At 44.0% G+C, this 18,151-nt stretch overlaps 1 protein-coding gene across 1 annotated transcript in view; it reads right to left on the reverse strand.

The window, feature by feature from the left end:
• The window catches only part of BCL11B (BAF chromatin remodeling complex subunit BCL11B), an 87,829-nt gene extending 70,893 nt beyond the window's left edge, over positions 1–16,936 (reverse strand). Inside the window, exons 1-3 of the mRNA XM_029964143.1 lie at positions 16,830–16,936; positions 16,501–16,634; positions 7,920–8,288 (exon numbers count right to left, since the gene is read on the reverse strand). Coding sequence (XP_029820003.1) covers positions 7,920–8,288; positions 16,501–16,634; positions 16,830–16,936 — 610 coding nt within the window. The remainder of the gene's footprint in view (positions 1–7,919; positions 8,289–16,500; positions 16,635–16,829) is intronic.
• Positions 16,937–18,151: the final 1,215 nt, after the last annotated feature.

Below are 18,151 nucleotides of genomic sequence, written 5' to 3' on the forward strand. Positions count from 1 at the left end.
TGCAACACGGCAAGCAGGAGCCAAGAGGACTCTCCTCTCCCCGCTGCAGCAACCACATTCATTCCAGTTAAGGGGTTAACGATTCGTTTCCACTACTTCTCTCGAGAAAACCTACAATGAAAACATTGGCTCACGAAAGCGTTCTCACTGCCAGAATGCCACAGCGCGAGTGAAAAGTCCGTTTTGTTTTCATTACATCTCTGGGATTTCCGGCTTAACTCCTGAGCTTAGACACCAAATCCCTAGATACCCCACCCACCCAGTTTTTCTTCTTTTTTTTTTTTTTTAATAACATTTCTACTGCACAGCCCACCAATTACCATTTGGAGGGTGGGAGGGAATGGGGAAAAGGAACCATGCTGAAAAGGATGCTCTGATTGGAGTGAGCACACGCATCTCCCAAGACGAGAGCCACCCAGCTACCCAGTTTCTCCTGGCTTCCAGGGTTTTCTGCTGAGAAACGTGGTTTTATTTCTATACCTGGCCTCTCTCTTCTATTTCTTACCCTCCAGGCTCCCATCTTCCCACTCGGCCACCGAAGCCAGTGCTGAAAGTCAGCCCCAAAATCTATGCCCTTTGAAGTTATGTGACATGACATAGAAATTCAAGCCTTTCTTGTACAAAAAGTATGATTACTTCACAGGGTTTTTTTTTTCTCCAGTTATGATAGAAAAATGTTCCAATCTCCAAAAAAACCTAGAAAGGTTCAACCTTTATGTCACAGCCGATTTGGTCACTGTGTGTAGGCAGCACAGTTCAAACACTGACTGAGAAAGAAAAACAATCTATGGAAAAGACATGAAGGGAGGTAACCTCATGCCATGCTATAGCAACATTCCTGTCTTGCTGAAGCAAAGGAACCATTTCTGTGCCTTTCTGTATTTACCCACCTTCGGAGAGGAACAGCAACTTTTTCTATCTCTATAGGAGCTTTTCTCTTTTATAGTGCTTCCATGCACCTGGCTTTCCTTCAGCAACATGCCAATGCAAAATTCCCCTGCAAATACCTACAGACTCCTTTCTTGCAGTCAATACTCCACTGAGCACAAGCACATTGCTATTAGTGTTGCCTATAAAAATCTACCAATCTTTCCATAACAATAATAACCAGATATACATAGGATTTTTGGTCTTTCACACATGGCCCAAGTAATTTCACAAAAGGAACTGAATAAAGGCAAAAAGCCACTTTGTTGGGTGACATTTTGAGTGGGTTCTAACTCTGAGTAAGTCCAGAGTTCTTCCATTTAATTAAAAGAGGGTAACAGCAGTGCCAAGCCAGTACAAACAAGCAAGTTTTGCTCTTAAAGAGTGACTCCTCACATGCATTCACCCCAGAGCAAGAATACTCTGGCCAAGTGTACTGACTGACCTTCTTAAATCCCCTCTCATCAGCCTGCAAAATGGCACTTCTGTCAAAAAGGTTTTACCCAGAACTGTCCCTCATAAAACCAAAGATGACTATAACTAAGACATTAGAGAGAGAGAAAATAACAGCAGCAAGCCCGTTTCTCACTTCGGCACACCACACATTCAGGGGCAGGTCCCCTCTTGTGTCACCTGATAAATCTGGCATGGTCCTGCCAGTTTCAGGGGAGTTACCCCAGGTGAAACCAGGGCAGAGTGGGGTGAACTGGACCCCCAGCACTCCTCCAGCACCAGCACCTACCGTTTCACCCTCGTGGGAATCCTGCTAACCACATACGGGGTGCGGAAAATAACTTTGAAAAACAGGATGGTGACAGGAACAAAACAAAAAGCTAAAACCAGCAAGGAGAATCGAGAGCATAATATTTCTTGGTCTTTGGTTTTAATCTCCTTTTAAAAACTGTGATTAATTTCACACTGATGCCGGTAAAGCCTTGGTGCCTGGCGGTGCCGGACCCCGGGCAGGACACCTGGGGGCGAGCTGAGGTTGCAGAGGCGAGAGGGCGGTCGGTGGCCTCGGGTTGGGGCTGAGCAGAGGGCGCTGGAGTGGGGCCACAGGGTGTGGTGGAGTTCAAGCAAGGGGAAGGAAGGGTTTTGTAACTGGCAGGTTTCTCACCTTTAACTCTTGCCGGGATTAGCAGGATCTGTGCTGCCACCTTGGTGAGAAGCACCGTGACCACAGCCCTGCAGCTGCAGCCCTGCACACACGCTGATGGGCACCCTCTCTTAGGATCCCCCACGGAGGCAATCACGTTTGTTGGAGATCTCCATGTTGGCTTCCACCGGCAGCCTTTAAACTTTAACCCATCAGCATATCAGCAGCCCTTGGTCATGCTTCAAGCCTCAGCAAACCAGGGAAGGGCCACTCCTGTCCCCAGAGGAGAGCCAAGCTCCCCCGGCATGCCTCCCCACCCCCAGCTCTGGGCACAAGCAGGGCTCTGGGTGAGATCACCTAGCCTGTTTTTCTCTCCACACCCAAGCCAGGACCTCAGCAAGGTCCCAGGGGCAGAAGGCTTGCTCATTAACCCTCTCTCAGGGCACCACCAGTTGACACCTTCCTTGTGTCATGTGTCCTCCCCTTACTGCTCAGCAACACCAATTAGAAAAATGTGTTGCTAAATACCTGGCAAAATGTGTTGCTAAATACAGCAAAGGAGGAGGAGGTGGCCAGGTAACTCCTCTGCGCTCAGGAAAACCCAGCAGATGCGAGGGAAGAAACAAGTCTGGAAAAGCCTCACAAGAAGGATTGCAACTACAAGCTGAGTTTCTCAGGCACTGTTACCACACACTTCTGGAAGCCTCTTCTTCTTCACATAGTGTTTTTCCTGGCCAGGCTTTGACAAGTCACTCCTGCAAGACCCAGTACCCCAGGGATATGCTGGTAGCAGCACGCAGTGCCATGGCAGCCTTGGGAAGGGGATGGCCCCTAAGCTCAGTGCTGTTCAGGACAGCTCTTCCCAACCTGCCCGACATCACCGTCACAGTGCTCCGGTTATTTCAGCTTGCATTTTCCTCCCCTCACATGTGAAGGCATCACGATGGCTGTCTGAGTCCTGCAGTTAATATGGGTGCACGAGTCCATAATGGTACATTGTAAGTGAATGTCTCAGGGTAGACAGCAATAATAATTAGCTGTCATGATTTGAAAAAAGGATAATCCATGCCATTGAGTTAACAATCACTCACACAACACACATGGATTTAACTAATCTTAATTTGGAGAAAAATAACAATTCTAAATATATCAAATAGCCTATTTCATGGCAACCTACGGCGGTGTTTATCTCTGGCTTCCAGCACATGCGAGTTATTTAGTTTCTCTCACTGGCAGTTTTACCATTCAAAAGCCTGAAATGAACATTCATGGAGCAGGGGTTGCAGTTAAATCCTGCCTCTGACAGGGAGCCTTTTTTCACGATGCACATCTAGTTCAACTACAATGTGTGGAGCCCAGCACTGGTGGCCAGGACAGGATGAATGAGGAATTCCAATCAACCCCCTCCCCTTTCCTAGCACTATCCTTGCAGAAATTAACTTGCTGTCTTAATGAACTTCTGCTGCTGGTGTCATTATGTGTCTGTGAGGGTACTCTGGCCCAAAGGTGCAGTCCCATCAGTGAATCTGGAGGAGGTCTGTCCCAACTGGTGCCTGCCCCACAGAGGTTCCTTCCTCTCTGCCAGGGCTCTATGAAACCATCCATCATTAAAAGCAAGCTGACTGCCTGGTACTTTTTATTTAACCTGGATCATTTCAGAGAGTCCTGCTAACAACAGACCGGTAACCCACGAGCCCAGCAGGGCCATGGAGAGGAGAGGAGATACTATCAGTCAAAGGACAGTGGAAGCATATTTCCCAGGTCATTCTTCAGCCAGGACAGGTCACCCATTTATGCTCAAGATCTGATAAGTATGAGAGATAAAAAGAGATATAAAATACAACAGTGGTCTAATTTTTTTCCAAAATACCTGCCAGCGGTGAAGTAAAAGGAGCAGTGCCTGATAACTCCTAGCCAACTCATTGGCCAGGCTATGTTTTGCTGTGCAACAATCTGGTACATCTGTTTGATACTATCACACCCTCTGTGCGAGAGGCAGAACTGATTTTCAAACAGGTCAGCCAATTTAAAAATAACAAAAACAAAACCAAAAACTTTGCAGGGCAGACTGCTCCTAAGCAAGTCACATCCTCCTAATGCCAGCTAACATGCTACCACATATCGCATGGACAGTGGTAACTAAATGAAAACACCTTGAAAAGCTTGGATTTGCAAGTTACCAGGCAGGGGAAGATGACAGATTTTATTAGCATAAGATCTTTAAAAGCTGATTGCAGAGACAAAGTTGCCTTTGTCTCTAGCGAAATATAGAAACGTCAGCCGGAGATTTGTGTTACAAATTGTGCATACAATTTGTTGCAGACTCCTGAGCTCTACATGCCTGCCTCAAAGCAGCTCAGGGTCTGTTGTGTGGTCAAGAGGCATTCAGTGATGGGTGCAAGAAGAGCTACCAAGAAAGAAAAAAAAAAAAAAAAAAAAAAAAAAAAAGAAAAAAGAAACAGAGGAGGAAAGACCTCAGGAGTACCCTGTGCCAGGATGAATGCTCAGCACTGCATCCCAATATCCTCACGCCCACAGGGAAGAGAGGCACAACGGCAGAGCCAAGCTCAGCTCCCAATGTACCCTCACAGCATCCAGCCATGGGAAGATGTAAGGTTTGGTGGCTTAATCACACCACAGAAGGTCACACAAATTATTTTTACCAAATAAGAGGGCCTACAAATATTACACAAGATCAAGGAGAGGAGCTGAAACCTCTTTGAGGACAGCAGTGGTGGCAGCATATTTCAGGGAGCCGAAGTGGCGAGTGGGTGATTTCTGGTTTCCCTCTTCAAATATAAAGACTCAATTATCTTTGAACAGCTTGCTTTACACATGAATTGACACATTTATTTTACAATAAATAACTGAAAGTTATCTATGTTTCCTTTACTGTTAATCTACACAAAGAAATAATAAACAGAGCTTGTCTACAAAAATGCAACTACTGCAGTCCTCAGAATTCAATTAAGCTAAAATAATTAATGCTTCTACCATATTAAATTACTTTATACATTTGAGCCACTGAAGTTTTTTTTTATTATTCTTTAATCTTTTTCGCCTTTTTATTTAATAAAAAAAAAAGTTAGTTTCAAAGGGGGGGGCTGGCTAGGAGGGGGGAAAAGAGCATGATTTGCTGTTAAAATGTAATGGTCTCCTTTAGCTGACACAGCATGTAGAGTGTTTTGTGCCTTTGATTAAAATAACATTTTAAATGCTTTGAACAAACATATCTCCCCATACTTCTAAGGGATTATTTTACATATTTCTTGGTGGAATAAAGAAATTCATTCTTCCTGTCGCAGTACAGAAAGGCTAAGAATATCTTTCGTCACATATAAAGTAAAAATACTGTAGGCTGTTGCATTATTACAAAAAAAAAAATAAAAAAATAAAGAGAGGGGGTGGCAGGGTAGGAGAAAGCTGCCTTAGAGATTAAGTTTCCCTTTTATGAAATCGTATTTAGTCTCTTTTTTTAACAAATCTAACAACAATGCTCTACAGCCGCTCACTGGGAAATACCTTTAATGTTAAATGCAGATTCTGATTTTCTTGGCTAATGCAGAAAGCCTTTCTATTGAAATATAAATAAGGGGTTTGGTATATCCCACTAAAGCCTTTCCAGTGAATGACTTCTGTGGGTTTTTCATGGCTACCCTCCATGGCTGTAATGTGAGGCTTTTATCCTACTATTGAAAACTATCCGCTGCTATTAAAAAAAATATGGAAGGACACTGCACCTTTTTATCTCAGAGCTGGGCTCCTAATTGAGAAAGCATTATTACTCCACTATTTAGTGGATGTCCCTATCTCCATGCACTGCTGAGAAAATGCCAATCAAATGATAAACCCTTTTATTTTTCTCAATTCAAAATCTTTTCTACATATTTTCATTTGATATTCAGTTTAGTCTGAAAGAGATTAGGTGCTCCAGATTGGCTTTTAAATTTTTTTTTTTTATGCCTTTCTCACATGTGAACATCCCCTTCACCCCCTCCTCCCCTGGCAGCTTTTCTGTGTGGCACAAGTGTTGGTTATGTTGATGCTGACTCCTAGAAGCTGTGATGGGACAGCACCCTGTGCACTGGGCCGCTGAGGTACTTCACTATGGACTGAACTCGGGCAGAGGTTAGTCAGAGATGAGCTCTGGACTGCAACTGCAGCATAGGTCTCCTGAACCAACCTTACCCTGGGTGTCCCTTACCCTGGGCACCTCTGCAAGAGGCTGAGCACCATCAGTTTACAGGGAGATCAACAGTTATTGAGAGTGCTCAGCATCACTCAGACCTTCAGCAGACTGGAGGAGAATGTGCTGAATACTTCTCTTCTGCTTCTCCCAAATGGGAAGGAAATCTAGCCTTCAAATCTGTTACACCACAATGTAGTCGTCTCTACCAAGAAATGCATTCACAATTGAAAAAGAATGAGGAAAGCTGAAAATGGAGAGGGAAAGCTGAAAAAGGATGAGGAAAAGACAGGGTCAAGTCTTACAGTAGAGTTGCTTACAACCCTACCACACAGGCTGCCACACATAATGCCCCCAAAGCTACCAGCCAAGACGATAGCTGCACCCAAAAAAGATTCTTAGAAGAAAACAATGTAGTTAATGGGTGGCATATAACCTCTCCTAAAAGACAGGATGTCTGAAGACTGCAGCATTTCTAAGCCAGCATCCTCACTTATATGATGCCCAAGCTTGTCGGAGATGCTGGGAGCTGATTCAGAGACCTCCAACATTAAAAGTGGGAATCTCTTCAGCTTCAACTGTAAAGATAGGAGCCTCTCACCAGTCTTCTGGGGATCCCCTCGTGGGAACATATCTACTACAGACAGGATCCTGGACTGTCAGATCTAATCCCACAGGACAATTCCTAGAGAAATCAGGACAGTGGCAGAAAGACAAATTGCCACTGATCTTCAGTATGGGATAAAGTTGGTTTGAACAAAAAAGGCCCGTTACAGGGGAGATCCTGCTGTGTAACATAAAACTCCCATTCACTAGCAGGAAGAAGAGCCTTCCTTTCACCACTGTGGAGGGGACAAACGCCCTGCACAACAGAAGCAGCCCCACGCCAGGCACTCTGCAGGAACCACTGCATGTCAGCAATCCCAGGTGGATACCATCATCCTCCTGCCCACCTCTGAGCAAGGGAGGTCCACTGAATGAATGTTAACTGCACTATGTACGAGAGCTTTAGAAAAAGAAATGCCTGCAATTTTCTCACCTAGGCCAGCCTGCGCTCTTGTATCCTCATTCAGAAAATCCATTTGGGGTGTGCATGTGAATGCAGGTGTTGCCTACCCAACCTGAGCCATCTACAGAGACCCAGGACAAGCAGCGCTGGCAGACAGGCAGACCAGGAAGCTGATATCTACCCCAGGAAAAGAAAAAGCAAGGATTTAATGAACCCCTGCTTCAGCCCTCACAACCAAATCTGCTTCCCACTAACAGTCAGTGGGAAGACGATTTTTCCACTGACTTCACTAGGGTCAGAATTTAATCCTTCCCAGTGAGTCTGCATGTGACAAAAGGTGTTTGGAAGAGGACTGAACTGAGCACCTCACCAAAGTCCCCTATCCCTCCGCCACTTCTACCTGCTTAAGGATGCTCATGAAATATTTTCTGACTCCAGTTTTCTGCTTTTTCCCATGTGTACAGGGTGCTCCTTGGCTCTCCCAGGGAACTGAGAAGCCCCTTTCTCCAGCAGCTGGACACACACAGACAGCTACACTGAATTAAACATGGGATGGACAGCCCTGCATAGCCATGAGGATTCTCCAGAATGGATGGTTCCTATAAAGACCTGTTGTTGAAGTCTGTGTTTCATGGCACTTTCTAGAGGACTCTAGTTAAAAGATTACCTAGGCAGTTGATTGAGTGTAAAACGTGCTGTACCTGCAATGTTCTCCTGCTTGGGGCAAATTCCTTTTGTAGGCGTGAGAAGACGGTCTTCTTCATCGGGTGTGACTTGGATCCCGATTTCCACTGGCTCTGACACTTTCCTGAGCTCGGCGCGAGAGGAGGGGGGAGGGCTGCTCTTATCCATGCTCTTTTCATAGCAGACACCACCAGTGCCATTGCACTGTTTTCTCTTGTGCTCTATAAAAACCAAGATGTCTCCCAGCGGGAAGTTCATCTGACACTGTCCACAGGTTAACAAGTCGGGGTCTGTCCCGCCTGCAGCGATGCTGATGCTGCTTGGGTCTGCTATTGCCAGGCTCTCATCCTCGTCGGCCAGTGCCGGTTCCACATGGTCAGCCTCTGCTTTGCATGGACAAGGGGAAAGAGGGAGGAAAGGGATGAGGGGAGAAGAGAAAGAGATTGCTTTGAGTGTTCACAGACTCTGGAGGATGCATCACCAGAGGCCCAGCCTTCCCCCACCCCCTGAAGAAGTCAAGCCTGATTAGATCTTTCTTTTATTTTTCAACTTTTCCGCTCTCCCAGAATGATTTCAATATATTTTGCAACCAAGCCTGCCTGAAACAAAATGGAAAGGCTGACCTGGCATAGCTTTCCTGACAGCTCCTTCCCACTGCTGCCAGCACTGCAAGGATATCAGCAAAGAGCCATTTTGCAAGCGTTCGAGCCCCGAGTCGTATTCTGAAATAGTTACTCTCTTTTTATCCCACCTTCTCATTCCCACCGCGTCTCCCAGCCATCTGGCCAAGGCCCCATCCAGCAAAGCTTATGCACCCAAACCTCTCCCTTTTTCAGAGAGAGGGGGAAAGCTTGTATGCTCCGAACTGGCATAACTAGGATCCCCGTGACATACAAAATTAGTACCACCTTTCCTGTTACAAAGTTACCGGCAAGATTAAATGACCACCCATTAGCACAAATTACAGCAAACTATTTGTAAGAGTAAGGTAAGCGGGATATGGGCACAGGAGCAGTTAAGGGATTTCAAAAGTCTGTACAGTGGGAAAGGGAATGAGGTGCTTATTTAACATACTGGAATATTGGCTGAGCCTGAAATCTTCCACTTTATTTTTCTGATGTCAAATAACCCTGCCATTGCTATATATGTTAATAAAAGCTTTTCTTGTTTAAATTTTGCCCAGAGACCTGGTGAATTTCATACCTTTACCCCCAAAGACTGGGAAAGAATTTTTGAGTGACCTGCATCAGTTTCTAGGAAATATGCAACTTCTCATTTCACAACTATTAAAAACCACCATGTTTTTAATGGGTATTTATAAGATAATTCTTACATTATAAAATAATTGTGGATCACAATCCATTTCTGAGGCAAAACATGTTTTTTTCTCTTGTTCTACTATGTAACTGCCAAATCATACAAACCTTGGACTTCGCTCAGGCAAAATTTCCACTGACTTTTGCCTAAGGCTGGTTTGACTCTGCAAGGACTATAGGATTTGGGCTGAACAAAACAGAGGAACTAACAGTATGTAAATCAGTGACTGAGCCCTCTAATTGAATCAGAGTTAAAGGAATAGGAGGAAAAATGTTCTCTATTAGTCCAAGCGGTTTCCTTATGGATTTCCTGGGGAAAGTAAGTCACACAAATATCTCAAAGAAGTAAGACTGTGATAAACAGATGTTATAATCCAGATCTGGACTCTTCTCCAGTCCTAAAACAAAAGGATTTCTGTCTCACTCTTAAGCAATTGCAAAAAAAAAAGAAACACATAGGAAAGAGACAAATGGTAGAAGGTGGAACTCATTCCCTGGCAACACAAATGGTTGCGCCTTGAAGAAAGGTAGTTAGAAAAAGAATCACTCCATTTTTGCCTTCCAGAATAAATAACTGATCAGCATATCTACCAATGGTATTACAAGTTGCATCAGAGCTCCCTAACAGCAAAGGGGAGAGCAGAAGCAGCAGCACCAGCGACGGCAGAAAGGGACAGGGACTCAGAGAAGTGTCCATCCTGCTGGAAAAGACGATGGGCACGGGAAGGCTTCTGTTTCCAAACACATTCATTCTGAAAAGCATTAATTACCTTTTTACCCTTAATCTAAGTTTAAAAGGAGTTTGAAGACAATCCTACGCAATTAATTCACCAATTTATATCATGAAAAGATGCCTCCTTGCCTTAGTGAAAATGTAACCATAACCCTGTGCTGAAAAGGGACCGCTGGGAAGGGAGCGGGTGCCTGCAAACAGCGTGTCACGATGCAAAAGGTAATTATTTAGTGCTGTGGTTCCCTTTAATGATCTAACATTGAGCAATATTGTTTATATTGAAGAGAGCTTGCACCTTTAATTACCAATTACATATACATCATTTTAGACCCAAAAGAAAAGGACTGTGAAAAGGTTCCTTTAGAAACGTGCACACTATTTGTAACCAGAATTCCTATTAAGGGGAAGCAGTGTGTCAAAATATTAAAAAAAAAACCATACAGAGAGGCACACACAGGCACACAGATACACACACGGGAGATGGGACAAAGAGCTGAAAAAGACAACACGAAAACAGGAACTGAACCAAGGGTCGTAAGAAAAAAAGTGGCAGAGGAGAAAAATGTTTATTACTAGTTTCACTAACATTCCTGTAAAGGCTTCAGATTAAAGTCTGTGTCTTAAATTACAAAGACTGAATTTTGGTATTTATATATTTTATATATGTAACAAATAAAAAGAAAAGCACAGACCCCAACTTTATTATCTTTTTGATGTGAGGATTTTTTTTTTTTTTTGCCTGCAATTTAAATTGTGCTCTTCAGAAAACGTAGCAAAATTGCTGAATTTGATAAGGGTCCTGACCAGGCGTCTGTGGAAACATGAAGGAGGTTCGAACAGCTAAACTGTTACAAATTCTTTCTTTTCAGTTATACATTTCATTTGAATATTAGTTAAATCCACATATGCCTATTCACTTACACTCGCTCACTCTCTTTCCAAGGACTCTGCAATGGCACTTTTTTAAATAACATCTGGTATTCCTTCATATTTTGGCAGTCGTCACATCACCGAAAATCAGCTTTTCGTTTTCTTGGTACGCTGAGCCCTCATGATCAGTAGTAATTGGGTTTCAAACTATCAAAAGATTTTTTTTTACTCAACTCTATTTCTGATTTGAGCTTAATAAATCATCAAGCATGAGACCAGCTATTCACCCAACAATGCAGAGGCTATATTACATCCCCTTATTCAGGACATGGAAAACAGACATAAAAGAATGAAAAACAAAATACTGAATAGATCTTCAAATGCATTTTATCCATGTCAATTTGCATTTATTTTTTTTACTTGGAATAAAAAAAAAAAAAAAGACTTCCTATTGACAACTCAATTAAGCCATTAAAAACCTACATTCAAGTAACATTACAGGAGAGATTTAAAACCCACAAAGGAAAAGAGAAAAAAGCCTGCAAGTCCAGCCCATAACGCATCGGGTCATGCCTGGTTAATACAACAGCCAAGATCTTAGGCTGTTTAAGGAGTCCTTTAATACCAAAGGGGCAATTTAGGCCAGTCTCAATCTAAAGTTCTGACTCTACTTGTGTCTGTGGGTTTCAAATGAGTCGCTTCACATTATTTGAATTTAACTCTGTGGTTTTATTGCTGTTGTTGTTGGTAGCTGGGTTTAGAGGGAGGAGGGTGTTTCTTCACAAGTATTTATTTAAAATTAATTTATATTTTTTTAAGAAGAAGAAATCAAGCCACACACAAGAAAAAAAAAAAGAAAATGAAAAACACCTCATCTCCCTTACGTGGGAAAAGAGAAAAAAAATGCAAACGAGATATTTCTAGACAGGACTCGTGCCCTGGTTCTTCCAGATGTGTTAAGGTGTGCCCAGCATTTTCCCTGAATCCAGAGATTCCTCCGAAGGGGATTGCCTTGGCATTGCCTGCCTATGGAGCACAGTGAGTCGGCAACGGGCAATCTACGGGGACATGAGTGACAATGTTGTTATATGATGGCTTCATGAAATTAATGCAATTGGACAATCTAAATCATTTGCTTTACTTAAAAAATCATTAGACTTGCTGACTGGACTCCAAGCTCTCTGGCTGCCTACCACACCAAAATGCAGAGGACAAACCCCTTAATTCCATAAAGGCACTGTCACAAAGCCACCAGCACTCCTACTCCAGTGTGGTGACATCATTAGAGCATATGTGCCCCATGCAAACAATGTTCTCATGCCCAGTATTAAAGTGAATGCACATGCTAACTACTTTCTGCCTGTCAGTTGTCTCAAAATCATACCCATTAATAGTGGAAAAGACTGTGTTCCTAAAAATCATTTCCAAGGTCTCGAAGGACAGAACTGTGAATGCATGTTCACAGGGTTTGGGTCCAGGCAGCAATCATTTATTTTCTTGCCTTTTTATTGCACTACAGAGCCTGGGTAAGAAGGGCTCTAAAGTTGCCAACCTGCTCTCCTTATTTTTCCTGTCCTGCAGTATCAAAAGGAGGCAGAGCAAAGGGGAAGAGGGAACATTCTGGTGTGGGGCCAAAGCGTTGCATGTGAAAAACCTGCCCTCCGTGGCTGGTTTCTGCACAAATCAATAACACGGTGGTGAAGGTGAGCGCTGCCAGTGCCTTCACCACAGAGGTGCTGCTGTATGCCCTTCCTGCCCTACCACAGCCACTGCCCAACCTTATACCCACCTGGGGGACAAAGCACAGGCTACCCCAGGGGCCACCCTTCTCTGGGACAAGCTGAGGTTGCCCAGGGTCCACCATGGGGACACAGCTCCTTGTGCCCAGACACAGGAAGCTGCCCACCAGTGTGCTGCAGTGCATCAAGTGCACTGTTCTCCTCACACAGTCACTGCTGCCTTGGAGGCACAGCCAGGGAGAGCTCAGCCTAGCTGGGGAGCGAGCACAAAGAACTGACTTGCTCTTCAGGGTGTTGGCCCAAAGCAGGCCTGAAAATGATGTCCCTTCAATCAACACCCACATGTCACATTTACTGTAGCATCAACATGCTTAACGGAAATAGCTCGAATCACACGCTCTCTGGCTGGGTTATCACCGAGATCGGTGTCAGGATCCTTGCTGCACAAAGACTAACACTGCTCAAAGTGGACGACATGGCTCCTTGCCGTCGAAGTTTATCAATAACCTGCTTCCAGAGCCTTCCAGCAGCTCCTGCAGCTGCAAGGTGCAGAGGCAGAGTTGAGACTATGCCTACATATTGCCTCAGCATCACACTCAGTGACACTAGGCACAGCTTATCTGCCACCAATTTTTAATTTTTCAGAGGACCGCAAAATAATTGTTAGTAGTATCTTATTTTATTTTATTTTTTTTCCTAAATAAAAATCTGAGGCTGAGTTGGTCAAAAGAGGCAACTTGATGGAGAAGCCCCAGAAACACAGGGGACCGCACTCTTCCTCACTTTCCCAGCGACTCTCCGGCGTGTGCAAAGTGCACAAAGGCAGAGCTGGAGCAGCGGCGAGCGAGTCTCTGCCACACCGTGCGTGCGTGGCCCCGGTGCAGCCGCTGAGCCGCCGCCGTCCGGTCCCCCACGGCCGCCCGGTCATCCCCCGCCACGTGCTGGGCGGGCGGCAGCACAGCGTGGCAGGGTCCGTGGCCCCGCAGCAGGCAGGATGGAGCCTGCCGCCCCCGCTGGGCACCCACAGCAAGGGGACAAGGACACGGCGGTGCAGGGAGGGTGGGGGGGAAATGACCGGTTCACTCCAATGCTTCAGCACCTGCACAGCGCGGAGAGCTGGAGGACTATTCCTGCGACACTGGTACCTCGGACACCTTTAGCAGAAGTACACTGAATCTTTCAGAAAGCAATTTAACCCTCTGTACACACCTGAGACAGAACAAGTCAAGTACTGCCACAAAGAGCCATCAGGATTTAGGGAAAAGAAGGAGGAAAATGACACAATAACCACGCCGTACTCAAACAGGACAAAAGACAAGAATATCCAAGAATCTGCACGAATATCCAACACTTGTCAGATGTTATTTCTTCAGAAACTACGCAGTGTTACAGAAGGGAGTGCTGTGTCTCCTCTTAAGTAAACTATATGTTCATAAAAAAATATTTACGGCTTTTGAGAGCAGAAAAATGTATAGACTATAGACTGCAGAAGCTGTAAATCTCTGAAGATAAAATGGGATGTGATGATGTGATATAAAAGCATTCTTTGTTCCCCAGTGAATACATTTGTTTTATTTAAAACTAAACGACAAGCAAGGAGAAAAAGGAGCTCTTGGTGCCACAAAAGGAGAAGGAGCGGTATTTGGGTACAAGCTTTCAACTGGCATAGAAAAAGATATTAGAAGCAGAGATTCTTACCCAAGGATTTAAAAGGCACGATCAAAATTAAGTAATTAGTTCTGAACATGTATTAAACATACAAAAGCTCTGTTCTCTTCTTAAATATCAGGCTCAGAAGAAACTGCGTTTTACAATTGTGTACGGCACACTGTTGCTCATACACAATTTTCTTAAGTCTTTTTTTTTTTTTTACTTTCATTGAAGCATATTCATTATAACATTCAGCTAATTTATGGCTTCTTCCAGTGGCTTAGTAAAAGGGGTCATAAAAAAGTTAAGTAAACCAGTGTGTTTTTTTCCTCCCCCTTAACTTTGGATTCCTTTTTTGTACTGTGCTGTCTAGTGCTTAGTCTTTGGAAAGTACCTTGGGCATATCCAGCACACACACAAATTATCAGCAGCTCCAGGAAAAAAACAAAACAGAATTTCTTGCACTGAGGCAACTACACAAAAGACTTGCATATGTCAAAAATACAGAACTAAGTCCCTGTGAATGCTGCACCATTAATCAAATCCCCGATCTGGTGTCACTTTTGCCAGTAAAATGATTATATTCTTCTAACCCCCTTCTACTGGCGCGTGGCTGCAACACATGAAGTGTGTCCCTCTACTTTAATTTGTTTTCAAATAGCCTGCTTTAGGCATTTTTTATATATCCTTTGGAAAAAAAAAGAAAAAAAGAAAAAAAAAGGGAAAAAAAAAGAAAAAAAAAAGAAGAAAACTGCTATGTAAAGCTCCAGCAAGGGTCTACAGTACCAAGCAAGTAACACCTCTTTGGGAAGGAGGGCAGACAACGAACAAATTTAACTGATGTTCAGGAGCCGAACACACAACTGCTTCTGAGGCTGTAACTGTGGATGCCGAGGAATGGTGTGCAGTTTGCCCATGTACATTTTAAGAAAGTAAATAACCACCACAGAGGAAGGTGTTGTAGTAAAAGCAGCTGAATGAATCATGCATTTATCAATGCATGCAGTTATTGATGCCTTTTCCCTCCCTCATTAAGAGGACACATATATATAAAGCCATCTACAGCCAATGCTCGTGCCTCATCAAGTAGTTTTTTGTAGTAACACTAACTTTAAAGCTTGTGGGTAATCCTTGGCCCCCCTTTATTTTTGCACATGCTTTCTCTGGATGTTACCGAGGGGAGATCAAATTCAATCTACAACTGTACCTCAACCCTGGAGAAACCAAACGGCACATGAGGAGTAGGAAATGCTCTAGCAAGGAGGTGAAGAGCCATTTTGGGGTAGCAGGTCTCTGCAGGGAGAATTTTCCACCAGGCTTTGACCTGGGGGAGTGGGAAGGGTGGGAGGCAGAGGAGGGAACAAGAGGAAGGGGAGCGTGTGTGCGTGTGCACTTCGCGGGCAGAGGTGACCGGGAGGAGGAAAGGGGGAATAGCTGTTTCTCTTGATAAAAGTTAACAGTCATGGAATGAAAGGAAAGCTACAGTGAGTGAAGTCTGAGGTTTTGGGAGTGGAAAAGGGAAGGTTTTCCCCATGGCTGTGCAATGCTAGCATCAGCAGTGGCCCAGGCACTGTACGCTTCAGTTTACCGGTCTGTCAAATGAGCTGGCTGCTGTCTATATGCTTCCAACTAGCTCAATTCAAACATTAAATGAAGTAGAGAAATCATCAGATAAATTGCTGGTCTTCTCTACCCGAGAGTGAAAGGTTCTTGTACAGCTGATGACAGCCCTGATCCTTTGTCTGACCTAATTTACTTCTCTTGAAGGTTAGAATAAAGCACACTTTCCTGTCACAGGATAACCTAACCTGCATCCGCATATTGCACCCAAAAAACAAGACGCTTCTGCTACGTTAACAGTGCCATAACTTGATGGACTTCTCAGAATGGGTGAAATAGACATCCACTGACCAAAGCTTCCCGTGTGTACGCCACTAAATTATACATTTGGGCAAGAAAGAGTCCCGCTAAAGTCCGTCCACAACGCACAAGCCGACTGCAGCAGAGAACAGCACAAGCCTGTTGGAGAAGCACACAGCACAAGCCCTGTGAGCTGTTCAGCAGCAACTTCTACATGACAGATGTGATTTTGTGTTTATTTCTCTAGAAAAAAAAAGAAAGCTTATTTTCATTTGCAGGAACTGCAGATTTTTTGCTCTAAGGACCTGAGGATCAAAGTATGGTTAAACTCTCTCATATCAAATCCTCTCGGCAGGGGTACATGTGGCTTTCTGACATGTAATCGACGCCGATTTCTGTTCGTGTGTGTCTGCTCTATTGCTGCACATACCTTCTTCTAGAGCTCCAGCTTCCTCACTCTGTGTTTTCACATCCACTGGAGCAAACATATGGATCTCTGTGGGTTCCCCCCCGCTCCCCGCCACCCAGAGGCTCACTCGTATACAGGTACCATTAACCCGATCACTATCTGACAACAACAAATGGAGAATTTAAACATTGTCTGTTGACAATAAAAAGCACCGTTAAAAACTAATTTTAATTAAAAACTCCTGTCCACCCGGGTCAATTAATCAGCCGCGATTTAGCTAAAACTAGATTCGTCTCGCTGTCAGCCCTTCTCGGCTAGCTCTGTATAGATCTTCGCATGGAAATCAATACTACAACTTTACGCTGAGCACATTTTGCAGCACAGTGAGCGCCGGGCGCGGCGGTGCGGGCTCCGACGGCGCATCCCGCGCGTCCCGCGGCGGGGCCGGCGCGGCCATCGCACGGGCTGGGAGCTCCCCCTAGTCGCCAACCCCCGCCACTGGCGGACGAGCACACGGCAGGCTCCCACCAGCCAGCGAAGTTTATTTTGGAAAGTATTTTGCATCAACAAACAGCACAGAGCGCAAAGAGATCCAGGTAGAAATTGTGGAAGAGGAGCTAATATCGTGTGCGAGGCATTTTTGAAGCGGAGAGGTCTGCTCGCAGCAAGCTCAGCCCTAGGAAGAGCCGCTGAAGTCAACCAGAGTCCTTAACCGATATCAATAATTTGTACTACTTCTACAAGCGCACACTCCACTAAGTCATAACAACTGACACATATGCCACAAGACAACCCTTTGTTCTGCAGAAAAACATACACTTTGCACAAGACAAGGGCTCCCACCATTCCTATTAAAGGCAGCCAGGTAGTAAAATTTTGTAGAGTTTTATTTCTCAATATTTAAATAAGCCTGACAAAATATGCTCTGCATCTGCCGGCCAGCAAAAAATGCAAAATGGTTTCTCACCCACTGTACGTCTATTTAAGCCACTGAACACATCAACTAAAAAGGACAGAACCACTTAGATCCACAATCTAGTTACTCTGCACCAGTTCTAAGAAATATTTTAAAATATGAGAAACTATGAAAATGTACCAGTAGTGTTTTTATTTATCTTGTAAGTCCAATACAAATATATTCAAATGAAAGGTAACCTGGAAGTCGACAGTACACAACCTTTATTTTTTTTTCCTGTCCTATTTAAAGCAAACACATGTAATGTCTTTTAAAAGCACAATAAGTTTTTCTGTGCACGACTATGCACATACTATGAAAAAGTCAGCCATCCTTAAAATAATAGTAATTTCCTCCTTAATTCTTCACTCACAGCATACATTCCTTGTATTAGAGTTGATTACATTGGTGTGGGTTTTCTTCTGCAGGGAATGTGCGTTAATTGCACTAAATCTAAATGCATTTTAAGAGAAGCTCCTTGAAGCAATTTGCAAAACTTTGACATGCAAAAAATCGTAGGGGTTTTTGTTATTATTTTTAATGACTACGTACACATAAAAAGTGATACAGGAAATTATTGCTCTTCCTAGGAAACCTGTTGACCAGGTACTGAAGAGCTGCCTTGGGAAACCTGGTTCTCGACCTGGAATTGTATGATTTTACTGTATCTTTCCCTCACAATCTTTGCTGCTGTTCTGCAGAAATGTTCTTGCTTTG

Source organism: Manacus vitellinus, unplaced genomic scaffold, assembly GCF_001715985.3.
Source record: "Manacus vitellinus isolate BGI_N305 unplaced genomic scaffold, ASM171598v3 scaffold_6_pilon, whole genome shotgun sequence".
NCBI lineage: Eukaryota > Metazoa > Chordata > Aves > Passeriformes > Pipridae > Manacus > Manacus vitellinus.